The sequence below is a fragment of the Prosopis cineraria genome, unplaced genomic scaffold (assembly GCF_029017545.1).
Source record: "Prosopis cineraria cultivar Desert tree isolate PC_DT_omini unplaced genomic scaffold, ASM2901754v1 PC12, whole genome shotgun sequence".
Classification (NCBI taxonomy): domain Eukaryota; kingdom Viridiplantae; phylum Streptophyta; class Magnoliopsida; order Fabales; family Fabaceae; genus Prosopis; species Prosopis cineraria.
Window position 1 is genome coordinate 43,909,444 of NW_026555343.1, and position 13,715 is coordinate 43,923,158.

Consider the following 13,715-nt stretch of genomic DNA (forward strand, 5'->3'; position numbering starts at 1 on the left):
TATGTTATCATCTTCTGTTGAATACTTGTCAATCCCTTAATATATAATTAATGAAAAATTATTGTTCTTACAAGACTAATCAATCTGTAGATGACATTATTAAAGTCAAAGAACAATTTATCAAAAGATCATCCTAAGAGGATTACGTGTTTTCACTTTGAACATTAATTTGTTTTGGCCTCGATAGCTTTGAAACTACAGGATTTTCTTGCCGTACTTCGAATACTAAGGTTGAAACCTTTGTTTAGAATTTTTTTTTTAAAAAACGATGCATATTAACTATCACAGATGAAATTAAACTCGAGCATCAATTCACACATGAAATGATCCAAAAATAACATAAATTCACCCGAAACATTTTTTTGGGGATAATAATGGGATTACGAGAGCCTGCCTACCCTAATAAATGTATTATTCAAAGATAAATTATATTTTATGAGTGCATGCTATATATAAAGATAAATAGTTAAAAGAATCATACATCATTCATTTGCAGGAATTCAAAGGGGTTAGGACCTGAGTCTGTCTTTTCTTAACCTGTTTAGTGGCTTGTTTTGGGGGAGGGGGTTCCTCTCCCTCTTTTTGACCCCACAATTGTCTTCTTTCTCTTAGGCGCAAGACAGAATAAAAGCTTTCTTTCTATTTCACCTCCTCTTCTAGATGAGCGTAAAAAAACAATCTGGTGACGGATGAAGGTATAAATTATTTGATTATCTAAATCTTACCATGTTAATTAATTAAATAAAGAAGATGACACGAGACACGACATAAAAAGATATAATATTTAATTTAATATGGATCGAAAAAATTTTGCATAATGGATAGGAAAGTAATCAAGGGCAAGTCCACATGCATATTCTGGTCAAAAAAAGTCCAGAAGTTTAGTTTGGCTCGGGCCGCCACCTGTGAGCAAAGAATTTATAAACGTGAAACAACAACAAGAGACAAAAATTAATTTTTTTTTTCAAAAAACCCTCGCAGAGTTATTCTTTTATTCGAGGTCATCAAACACAGATTGGCCATTACCATATATGAAGGTGGCTCAGAAGGTTGAGACATGTTGGCGGACATAGAAGAGGCCAGAAGGGGAACCAGGGGGCAGTAGAGCTAGTTTGACAACACTATAAGCACCTTGTTCAACAGATAAGCTGCCGGTCTTTCTGGTGAGGTCGGTGATGACAGAACCTGGGCAAACACAGTTGACGCACACATTTGGGTACTTGATGGCCACAAGCCTCGTGTACGCGTTCAGGGCTGCTTTTGCCACCTTATAGGCTGACCCATACATCGGCCACCCTTTGCTTTCTAAACACCCTTCTTTGAAGTCCTTCTTGAACTCCCTCAATACTTCATCTATCCTGTAATCTGTGAGATTCTCAGCATCATCTAACACCTCTTTCGCGCATTTGTTTGATATCCCCTGAAACAGCACAGTTTTGCCATGATTATGAGCTAGCTAGCATATAATCTATGATCATAAAAAAGGAACCGCATTTGTTAATTAATTAGTCTCCTTTACATTTAAGGACCCAGCCTGGGAGGAGACATTAACAATTGTGGGCGAATCAGATAACTGGAGAAGGGGAAGAAAAGCCTCGGTTGTTTCCTTGGCACCATAGTAGTTTGTTTTTAGGCATTTTTCAGCCAACTCATCAGTTTGAATCAATTCAGCCGGATTTATTGTCGATCCCACCTGCATTCATGTAGAATAAATTTATAAATTATGCATATAACAATGGCCACTCCAATGGCTAAGAAAACACTGACCGGCTCATCCATAATGACTCCAAGGATTGCAGCATTGTTCACCTGCGCACAGCCACGCACTAGAGTTTTTTTGGCGGTTCATTCATATAAAGCAAAAGGATTGACAACATATATACCACAGAATAATGAATGACATCCATTAAACCCCTAGCAGATCAAATTAGAGCCATTAGTTTGTCAGATTATGCAGACAAATATTTCGACAGGATTGTATTAACCGTCTACGACGGCACACTATACTGTTTAAGCAAAACTACAATTACTAGACTTCAGTTAATATTAAGAAAACGATTTGCTTGTATGGAAAAACAAACCACAGAGAGAGAGAGAGAGAGAGAGAGAGAGAGAGAGAGAGAGAGGGAAATTGTCATACCAAAATATCCAGCCTGCCAAACTGGATTCTAACAAAATCCACAAGAGACGCAATACTGGCAGAGTCCGTCACATCAAGTTGGTGACAAGAAACCAGGTCGTGGGAGATACCAGAATGTTTCAATTCCTGAAGGGCTTCAAATCCTCTCTTGGAATCTCTGGCGGTGAGCAGTACCTTAATTCCATGAGAGGCCAACTGCTTCACGGTCGCCAATCCGATGCCTTTGTTAGACCCAGTCACAATGGCATACCTGAAACCACAAACCATTCCGGCAAACGCTAAATAGAGAATAAGGGAAGGAAAAATCTCAGCAACAGAAGTTAAACCTTTCCTTCGTGACTTCCATTGAGAGAGAGATCGCTGATGGGGCTGCAGCTAGAGAAAGCACTAGTCAAGGCAGCCACCAAATGGAGATCATGCGTTGCATGCACAAGGGGGTGCGTGGCAGCTTGCTTATGGTCCATGGATGCACCAGTCAATGCCACGTGACCCCCATATCTTCTCTTAATGGTTTGGGTCCGTTGGGTTTGGTATCATGGGCTCACACTTTTCATCCACCGTTTTGGGCTTACGGGGCTTGAATGCTTTTTCAGCTCCAACATCATCCGTTTGGGCACCTAATTAAGATGACTGGGAGTGGAGTGGATAGCCGAATTTTTTTTTTTTTTGGTAATAACTGAATTGAACAACCGAACGGAATCATGTAATATCGGTTCGACTTTCGCATCCGTATTGTATAAAATTTGGACCAATTTAATTCAAACATGTACTCTAGTTGGGCCCATTAGTTTTGGTTTAATCGGCACTATAAATATAGGCTTGTCTGTTTTAGTTTACTTTTTACAAAAATTACTTTTTTTTAAATCTATTTTATAAATGTTTATAATATTAATTTAAAATTTTAAAAATAAAAAAAATTAAAAAATTATCTTTTTAATTATTTAAAAAAGTTACTCACCCTAAATAAATTTTAAAAATAATTTATTACGATGGATGAAAAAATATTTTAAAGAAAAAAATACGTAAAAATATTATAAAATTTAAAAATAATTAATTAATAATTATTTTTTATTATCATAATTAAATATTATTTATTTTTCAACTTTAAATAAATAGTAAATGCTTTGAGTAAATATAATTTGAATCGACATTGGATTGAAAGAGTAGTGCAATGCAAAAGTCATCTGATCTTGTCTAACCCTATTTGATTCGAGATAGTCCAGTTTAATCGATCCTATAAATTAAATTCGGTTTTGTTAAACTTTATATTATCATTGAATAAGATCTGACTTATGAATTGTCAAATCCAATCATTTTTATGAAAAAGATCAAATTTTGAGTTAGGTTCAAATTCAATGCCATCTTGAAATGACTAAGATCGACTTGTATATACTAATATAAACAAATTATATATATTTATTAATTAGGAAGAGGAAAAAGTGAATTGGGTTTACTAACAGGTCAAGCTTAAATATGATAGGCTATAGGGTTGGCTAGGCCCTTCCCTATTTGCACTTCCGGTCAACAACAAACTAAATTAATAAATCTACACTTTTTCATTGAAATGACCATTGACTTGGTAAATCTCTGGTCAAGTTGGATGAAGATGCCTTCTCAATTAAACTAAAATTAATGGAATATAACATGAGTTGATTTTAGATTATTTTTTCAAGAAGTAATTTAGGGGGTATTTTAAATTGATTTTAGGTATTTAATTATTAATATCAAAAAGATCTAAAATTAAATGTTAAATTTTTACATTAAAATGCAAATGGGAAAATTCATGAGTCCTAAATTATGATTGAGGGTTTTGTCTCAAGATAATTAAAATGTTAACTAAATAAATTAATTAAGTAATAAAATAAGTTAAATATAAAAAAATTAAAAAAATTTTAATTCAATTGTAATAAAAAGGACAATTTAAGACTTCATATGGAGTTAACTTTCCTAATCTCATTCAATTAGTTAGACTAAAAAAATGATAGTAGAGTGAAATTAAAGCAAAAAGAACCCAAGCACAAAGTCTAGCATTTAATTTACTAGAAAACTCATAGTGAATCAAATGTTAAAATTATGAATTAGGACAATTAAAATCAAGAAAATCAATGAAGATTAATTCAAAATAATTCTAGAAAATATGTTTAAATTATCTAGTTGAATAACTAGATAAATTTCTAGTTCAATTGAACAATCAAGAGGTAAAAATAATAATTCAAATTTGCAACAAACATTGCAATGACAATTAAATTAATGATGAGAACTCAATCATTAATCTAATTGGCAAAATAAGGTTATATAAACATAAATTCTAAAAATTTATTCAAAACAAAATCAATCTAATCCAAGATTCAAAATATATACAATCTAAAACTAGATTGTCATCAAACATTACAACTTAGAATCATTTAAAACTAAATAATCCTAAACTTCAAAAGATAATTGAAAAATCACTCTCTTTTGGTTTTCAAGAATAAAATCCTAGACTCTAGTTTTCTTTGTACTTATCCCAATTTGTCTCCTGATCTACCTTAAGCACCCATGGTTTTCCTTCTTCCTCCAATTTTATTATGAATCACGGCCATGTGAAATAGTGGTGAAATAATATTGAATGATTAATGAGAGGAGGGGCAACATGTAGTTGGCATTGGAATGATTTTGGAGTGGGAGAATGGGAGGTAAGGTGGCGTTAGTTGATGGAAGAGTTGAGTGTAAGGTCACCCTTACTTATCCATAATTAACTCTACAAAATCAAGATAATCACTGGAATAAGCCAAATGAATTATCAAGTTTGTAAAATTTTTATAAATGAAATCTCAAGTTTTTAAAACTTAAAATGCTACAAAATCATATAAAATTATTTTAAAAAATAAAATCAAAGCAAAACATGTATAAAAAAGCATGGATATCATACAAAGTAAGATAAAATCAACCTAGGGTCAAAATAGCAAAAAACTAATTCTGGTACAATTACGTTGTAGCATAAAATTTTATGTTGTAGCATGAACAGCAAAATTCGTGATAGTTACAAGCTGTCATGGTAAATTTTCTGGCCAAACTTCTGTCGCTCACCAAATCTCTATCCGGCAATCAATTGAGGTGATTTAAGTGTTTATAGAAAGCTTTCTCCGAGCTTTAACTAATAGCACTAGTTTCACATTTAAATTAATTTTCAATCAAAAGTTGGACACCAAAATGCAAACTCATTTATTTATGCTATTAAAACATAACTAGGATGTCCAAAACTCAATCTAAGTGCCAAAAGCTCGCAGCAATCCTTTGACCACACTCAATAGACTTATAACAATTTATGTAACATACTATAATAAGCAGATATCACATATTTTACAATTTTAACCCTCAAACCCTTGATTTAAGAAATAACAAGGGGAGGCATTTTGACTTTAAAACTCAATATAATCCAATACAATAATGCATACAGTCAAATTTATACTTGCCCTAGTATTTTTATCTTTCTCATATATCTTAACTAAAAAGATACCACATGCTTTAGGTCCAAAATACACCTATCAATACTCAATATTCAATAATGCAAGTAATAACAAAATATGATTATCTTAGTTGGCAATATCAATTAATTACACATATGCAACTAAAATTAGGAGAGGCCTATAGTAGGAAATCGAGTTTCCAAGCCTCTAGTGCTTTTCCTTTATCCTCCTCGGAATTAATGCCTGTAAAATGTTAAATAGAGGGGTGAGTACAATAACACAATAACCAAATTTCACCTAATCTATACAATTACATATCAATTGAAAATGAATGCAATTGACAACAAATACACATATAAAGTAACTATGACAACTTATAGCCTTAGCCACAACAATAACAACCATGTGAACGGGTTTCAAACATATAATCATATATATATATATATATATATCAATAATGTATAATCTGGGATCTCAATAATACCAACTATGTGCCCCTAACTGCATCGGGCCACAATATTAACAACCATATGGTTAGAACTAAATGCATGATTACATGCCAACCTTATACCCTCTTAATTACTTTTGACATGAAACTAGTGGCTATTTGGTGGCTACACAGATTAACTTATCTTTCTACTTGTAAGGAGCTATCAAACTAGAGTCAACTCACTCACTTGTGTAATCTCATTTTTTTCTAATACCAATAACCATAGGGTGTCGTACCCATAATCTAACATCCTTATGAACCGATAGAGACTAGTTAGGTTCAAGTCCCTCATAGAACAAGTGAGATAGTCTTAGATAAATCATAAGATAAGGCTACCTCCTGATTTCAATGGTCGATGTCAAGGCAAGCTCTCAATTCCAACAGTCGCTGCCAATACCACGTGGATTTATCAATCTACTTCTCTCCCTAGGTGAATTCCCGTTAATGATCATACTATGAATGGGTTACTCATATTATGCAAATGTGACCAAAATCACAATCTCATGTCATGTCCACATCAATTTCTCAATCCCAATAAACTCCATAACTGATATATATATATATATATATCACATATATTTTTGTAGTATCACAGTCAAATGGCATCATTGCTTCACACATATGCATTATACTTTTTCAAAAGCCGTTTCATATATAATACCACACATTTGCCAAAATTGCATCAATAACTTTCTATACATCAAATAAGTTTCAAATCATAAATTTTAACAACTACTTAATTAACATACAACTATATAAATAAGGTTTTCCCTTGTTGCCTTAAACTTTTGAGAGGTCAAAGATTACCCCTCAATCATAATTTACTTTTTGAGCTAATCAAGTTTATCAGTGCTTCATGAGGTTAGTCTACAATTACATTAATTCCATCAGTAATAATAATTATCACCACTTCCAACGTCTAATTTCATATTTTAGTAACTAAATTTCTCAACTACAAGATCAACTTCACATCCATTGAATTCCTTAACTCTCATTAACTTTATTTAGCTCTTCACAACTTAAATAATCACTAATATATCATCTAACAATCCAAAATAATCATTAGTCACAAATTACTAACTTCCAACTCTCAAATTTCAACATTTTAATAACTCAAAGCTCTCAACTATTGAGTTTAATCACTACATTAGGTTTATTAACTCCCATTAGATCCAATTAACAATAACAAAATCATTAATCAATATCAATGGCAACCACTTACTTCAAGCACTACCATTTATGGCATTTAAATGTACAAATTTGTCCATAATTGAGAGCCCACTTTTACGGATGTATAAAACCCCTATCTCTAGGCTTAGATAACTCAAACAACTTCCATTAACTATATTTAAGTCAATGGGTTCAAACCCAAAGCTCCTAAGGTCTAAAAATCACCTTTCAACTACAAACCTTACCTTAAAAATGGTGTAGAGAAAAAGAGGAATGGTAAGGGACGTTTACCTTAGTGATTAAAAACTCTAAATATTCTCAAAACACCAACAAAATCATGCCCTATCAGAAAGGATCACGAGCCCCTTCATTCTCTTCTTTTTCCTTTATTTTTCGCACACACAGATGCCCTTTTTAAGTTAGGTTCATGATATTATGCTGTAGCATAACATACGGTTGGCCAAATTTTGATTTTCTCTCTTCAATTTGAGCCCAGGTAGCCCAATTCATTTCCAAACCTTATCTAATGACTAAAACCAAACCCAATAGGCCTATTAGCCATTTCTAACTATCCTCAAACTCATTTATACTTAAATTTATAAATTTACCTTTTATTAGCTTAATTAATCAAGAGGATAATTTTTTTTTGGAATGTTAAATTGGGTGGAAGAAGATAGTGAATTAAATGGACAATGGTGTGGAAGGTGAAATGATGTGGAAATTAAGGACAGAACCAGCATGAAATTTCAAGAGGGGCTAAAATTAGGTTGAATAATCCTAAATAAATGACCATACATATGTACATACACTTCATCCGTCTTATTTATAAAACAATTTTAACTTGTTTTCTCAAAATTAAGAAAAATCTTAAAAATTATTAACTCTCTCTAAATGTTCAAAAAGTTTTTCAACTTTACTCTTATTTAATGTACATATTTTACTAATATGTTTTTTTACCAACACTTATCCTTTGTTTGAATTGCAGAAAATATCTTGGAATGAAAGAAAATTAAAAGAAAAAACTCCTAAAAATAATAAAAGAATTACAATTTTTGAAAATTTTTTTTTTAATTTTCTCTCATCCCTATTTTCTTTTCACATTTCTCTTCAATTTAATGAAGTAAAAGAAAAATTGTTATAAAAAATTAATGACATGTCTATAAATAAGGTTAAAAAAATCATTCTATCTACCTTCGCTTTCTTTTGTGTCAGCTTGCTTGCGTCACCCAGCACTCCTTTTGCCCATTCATTTCCCAAGATATCAATTTGTCGTGCAAATTAAAACAAACAACTCAACTCTAGATATATATCAAGGTTGGAAATTACTCAAGCTTGCCTAAGTATGATGCCACATTGACAGTTATTGGCAAATCTGATAACTGCAGAAGCAGCAGAAGAGCTTCCGCCATTCTTTTTGCACCAAAATTATTTACTTTCCAAGCATTCCTCCCCTAATTCATATGGTTCGCTCACTGCTCTTTTCCTGTCATCCTTTGACAGTGCCTACAAACATTAACAGAAGTTAGTTAACTCTTTTGGTTTTGAAATTTTATATATTCCCTATTGCTCAAACAATGAACAAGCACGGTCTATTAGTTCAACAAAACCAATCGATGACTAGCTATAAACCAAACAAGAGTAATGATCTGCTTTCATTAACGAGGAACAAATAAATAACGATTCAAAATTTTTTTAAAGGAATTGAATGGTGTAAAAATACCATCCGAGGCCAGGGCCAAATAATTATATATAGTCTTACCTCTCCATCAGTGATTGCCAAAGCTACTAGAGAGCTGTCACCATACATGACCCCAGCAATTCCTGCATTGTTCACTTTCACTTTGCAACCGATGTCTCTTGATGACATGTAATTACAAAATCATATCAATTAATTATGGGAATCTTCAAAGGAAACAAGAGGATTTATCCAAGAACAATAACCAATCAATTTTAATGGATTGAATAATGTTATAATGCTTAGTACTGAAGTTCACATGAAAAGAGAGCAGAGGAACCTAGCTAGTAAGATTTGATATATATCATCTTTTCTTTTGATGGTGACATTTTGGAAAGCGTATAATTGGAGTCGTCAACTTATTTTTTGAGAGAATTGATTTTTTTCCTTTAATATGCACCATATATTTAGTGAAATTAATTACTTTTTCCAAACCACAATATGTATCGTTATTAATTAATTTACGGGTTTATGAAAAAAATTGGTTGAATTTTTTTTAAAATGTTCACATCCCTTCATTTATACTCTTGAATTTTCCTAATAACATATGCATAATTTTTAAATATGGAATATTCAAAGATAATGAATTAAAAAAGCAAGCACATAAATGAAAAAAACCATAAAATTTACCAAGTATTCTATATTTTAAATTTAAAAGTATTTTTAAAAAGTGATTTATATCATAGAATGTGGGAGCACTGACTCGTCATCGAGTGTTTTTTTTTGGTCAAAGACTGATCATTAAGTTTACACTACTAGATTTACCAAAATATCAAGTTTCCCAAATTGGAATCTGATAAAATGTGCGAGAGAAGTTACACTTGCAGCATCGGCCACATGAAGCTGATGGAAAACCACAAGCCCTAAAACACTAGATTTTTTGAGTTTCTCCAAAGCTTCGAGACCCTTCTTCTCATCTCTTGCTGTGAGCACTACCTTCACGCCAGCTAAAGCCAATTGCTTCACTTTCTTTTGTTATGGCAGCCTGCAATGAAAATTCTAGTTACCTACCTTTTGGCTATCATGTCCAACTCTTGAAAAGTTGGTGTGGTCCTTTGAAAATGCCACATCTTTTTCACACCCCTTAGTCCTAAGCTAAACTTGTACTGCTACGTTTTGTACATTATGCAATGAATTTTGAGGGAATCAAAATAGGAGAGGAAATTGTGAAAGTAGGAATGATGGTTATGTTTTGCAGTTTCTCTCTACTATGGCGACACTGCAATTTTGGATGTCAACTACTAATAATATTGCATAATTAAATTTATTGGTGCGAACCATAAAAGCCTTGAAGAAAAACATAACTTTAGGTCTTTACACTTTACTTACGTTTTGCTATAGGTCCCTGTATTTTTTTTTAGTATTTTAGGTTCATATACTTTTGTTTTTTAGTATTTTAGGTGCCTCCAAGATCTCTATACTTTGTTCAAAGAGGGACTTAGTACTACTACAAAATATACATTTTATGTCTCTCCATTTATGTCAATTTTTGTAAAAGTGATATAAAAAATAAAAGCGATAGCAATTTTGTAAATAAGTATTGAATACATAAAACTATTAACATTGTTGTTTAAGAAAAGTGACGTGGATAAGTTATCCATGTCGCTTTTTAAGAAAATGATGTTTATCCACGTCTCTTTTTTTAAAAAAAGTGACGTGAAAAATATTTAAAAATTAATAATTTAAAATAATTTATTTTTTACAATCCACATCGCCTTTTTAAAAAAAGTGACATGGATTAGCTTTTTTAAAAATGCGACATGGATTGTAAAAAATAAATTATTATAAATTATTATTTTCTAAACATTTTACACTTTGCTTTTTAAAAAGGCAACGTGAATTTCAATTAACTTTTTTAAATATTATTTTGATTCTTGCTAATCCATCTAGTGTTTCATTTGCTAGTTGTAGAGGCAAGAAGAAGAACAATATTCGTTAAGGAGGGAGGAGAAGAGTTGAATTTAAATCTGAGTTGGATTTTTTATTTCTTTATTTTTTTAAATTTTAATTATTAAAATATTCAATGTAGATATGACCTTGCAGCTAGATATCCATATAAGCAAGATTTCACACTTCAGTAGGTAAAAAATAAGGGTCAAATGCGTAAGTATCAATATAATTAGGCTCCACAAATGAGCCACATGAGTAGATAATGGGAGAAATGATAGGGGATAGACTTCGAGGGAGATTTGCACTTAAGTAAACTTGTACAGGGGTAAAAATATCCTACTATATAGTACAAGGTGCCTAATATTCCTTTAAGGAAAGTACATGGGGAAATTTGGTCTTTAACCCATAAAAATAATACTTATCATAAATAAGTTTTCCTATTTTAAAGTTGCATATCGAGCGTACCATCATCTTCATCTATTCACCCTTGCTTTCTAAATCTAACCATAAGTTATTGTTCTCATTTAAAAGGGGAGACCAACATTAACATTTGACATCCTTCTAGATCTGACTTCTTGATTTCTATATTAGACAAGAACTTAGGTGTTTTTATGTCCACTATAATGGTATGTACAGTCTTTTTAGGGACTATAGAAGTGGTAGTGTCAATTGGTAATAGGACTGTCTTCTGGTTGCAGTCTAAGGTCGCTCCATTAGCCGATAGCCATTTCATTCCCACAATCACATCAATGCCTAATAAAGGCAAACAAATTAAGTCAATAACTGTAGCCCTATCACCAAACTTTAAATTGACATTATAGCATATATGATTAGTCTTGGTAGAGGCCTTAGTCGACGTAGAAAATTCATAACAACATCCATTTCACGCGCAAACATTTTAAGTCTAGTTATGTAATCTATTAAAATGAAAGAATGCGTAGCACTTGAATCAAACAATGGTTTTACTTGTTAGTCATTAAGGACAATTGTACCTTTGATCAATTTTGGAGAAGCTTCCACCTCCTCCTTGGACATCACGAACATACTTCCATGACCAATAGATCTGCTATCAATCACAGCTTCTAAGTAGTTATGGGCCATATTACCCACCTTTTTATATCTGTAATATGTCCAACAGTTACTGACATGGAATCTTCCACACTTATCATAATGCGATCGTATCACCAGTGGTCCCATAACAGATGGAATTGAGTCTTGCCTTAAAGTTTAGTTCCGGCCTTCGGAGCTTTTAGAATAGAAGCTCTTAGATTGAGAACCTTTAGATTGTGATCCCTTGGAGAAATTCTTCTTGTTGCTTCCTCTACTTCCATTATAACCTTTAGAGAATCTCAAGCTGCAACTTGACTTCTTGCTCACACCCCCAGTAGGGCCGATAAAAGAGGATTATTAACCTTGGCCATCTTGCCGGTTACCATCATTCATCTAGCTTATTCTAGTAACAACCTTAATCTTATTACATATGACTTCAAATGAGTCAATATCATGAGCCATCAATTGCCTGTTGTATTCAAGCCTCATCTTGTCTAGAAACTACTCACACTTCCATTCTTTATTAGCATTATTCTTCAAGTACAAGAAATATTTGGAGAGCTAATTAAATTTGGCTGTGAACTCCTCAACATCTATATTGCCTTGTCTCAAATTGTGGAACTCAGCTTCTTTTACTGCCCTTACAATTAATGAGAAGTAGTGGGCAAAAAACCTCTTCTTAAATTACTCTAGGTCAATTCAGATCCAGCAATAAGCTTAACACTTTCCTACAATTATTTAGCCGTATCTTTAAGCTTAAAAGTAGCTAACTAGACCTGTTGTTTAGTAGTGCAAATGATCATAGAGAAAATAGACTCTAATTTATCAATTCATTTCTCTCCAGCTCAGTTCAGCATAGAACCCTTAAATGATGGTAGGCTTAATCTTACGAACCTTTTAAAGGCATGGTCAATGGTGACCTTTTCCACTTTCTCTTTACCCTTGTTCTTTATTTTTCTTTACCTTATAGAATTGCTCTGATCACTCTATTCAGAGCCCTTAGAGGACTCTTCCTCTTGTTAATTATTGACTCCCTGATTCACTTCCCTTTGCTTTTCCTCGGGGTTACCAGCAGCCTTCACAACAACTTTACTATTGCCTTCAATAGGCTTCCTTAATATGACTTAGTCATATACATCCATCCTCTTCTAGATGTCCTTCAGTATTAAAGTAAGAAGTGCCATATCATTATTATTACAAGTGGTAGGAGTAGCTCGAACTAGAGCTTGAATAAAAGGTTTTATTTGAGTTAGGACTTGAACTTATTCAATTGGGTTTAGTAACTCTAGTATTGTCGGACTTAAGCTGGTGCTATTTCATCTTCCACCACTACTTGACCCTTTGGTCTCGGTGGATTTGCCTGATTATTGATGATAGAATTCCTAGTTTGTTCCATATTCTTCCCTCATAGGAATGGAAGTAATACTATAAAAGAAAAGCAATTAGTGCTAGCTTATAGAGGAAAATTGTAACACTTGCCCCGAGTGTTATCCAAAAATCACACAATTCAAATTAAACATTTAAAGCCTTTAAAATTTTTTTATAGGTTCTATCTATAGCGCACGAAAGCAAGTTAGACGAAATAAGGGTAAAAATATGCTGTCATGACAGCATTAAATTGCTTTCATGACAGCCCTCCCGAGTCAACTTCAGGGAGGCACCATTCTGTCTTCCGATCCCCGATCAAAGAAATTTTAAAGCTCACAAGTCACATTCAAAGGGTATTATAAGTGTACCAAATTTTAAAAAGATCCAAAGGTCAGATTAAAAATTAGACGCGTTATAAATTTG

At 32.6% G+C, this 13,715-nt stretch overlaps 1 protein-coding gene across 2 annotated transcripts; it reads right to left on the reverse strand.

Annotated features, from left to right (window-relative positions):
* Positions 1–802: 802 nt before the first annotated feature.
* Positions 803–2,538, reverse strand: LOC129287402 ((+)-neomenthol dehydrogenase-like). 2 transcript variants are annotated; one of them, XM_054923546.1, is made up of 6 exons: positions 2,467–2,538; positions 2,141–2,390; positions 1,768–1,809; positions 1,520–1,693; positions 1,027–1,420; positions 803–903 (listed from the first exon to the last, which is right to left on the reverse strand). In XM_054923546.1, exons 1-5 carry the CDS (start codon positions 2,484–2,486, stop codon positions 1,043–1,045), a joined length of 864 nt encoding a protein of 287 aa, XP_054779521.1. In that variant the 5' UTR covers positions 2,487–2,538; the 3' UTR covers positions 803–903; positions 1,027–1,042. The 2 variants fall into 2 exon arrangements, with proteins under 2 accessions (XP_054779521.1, XP_054779520.1); XM_054923545.1 differs by lacking the exon at positions 803–903 and having other exon boundaries at positions 916–1,420.
* Between the last annotated feature and the right edge of the window lie 11,177 nt (positions 2,539–13,715).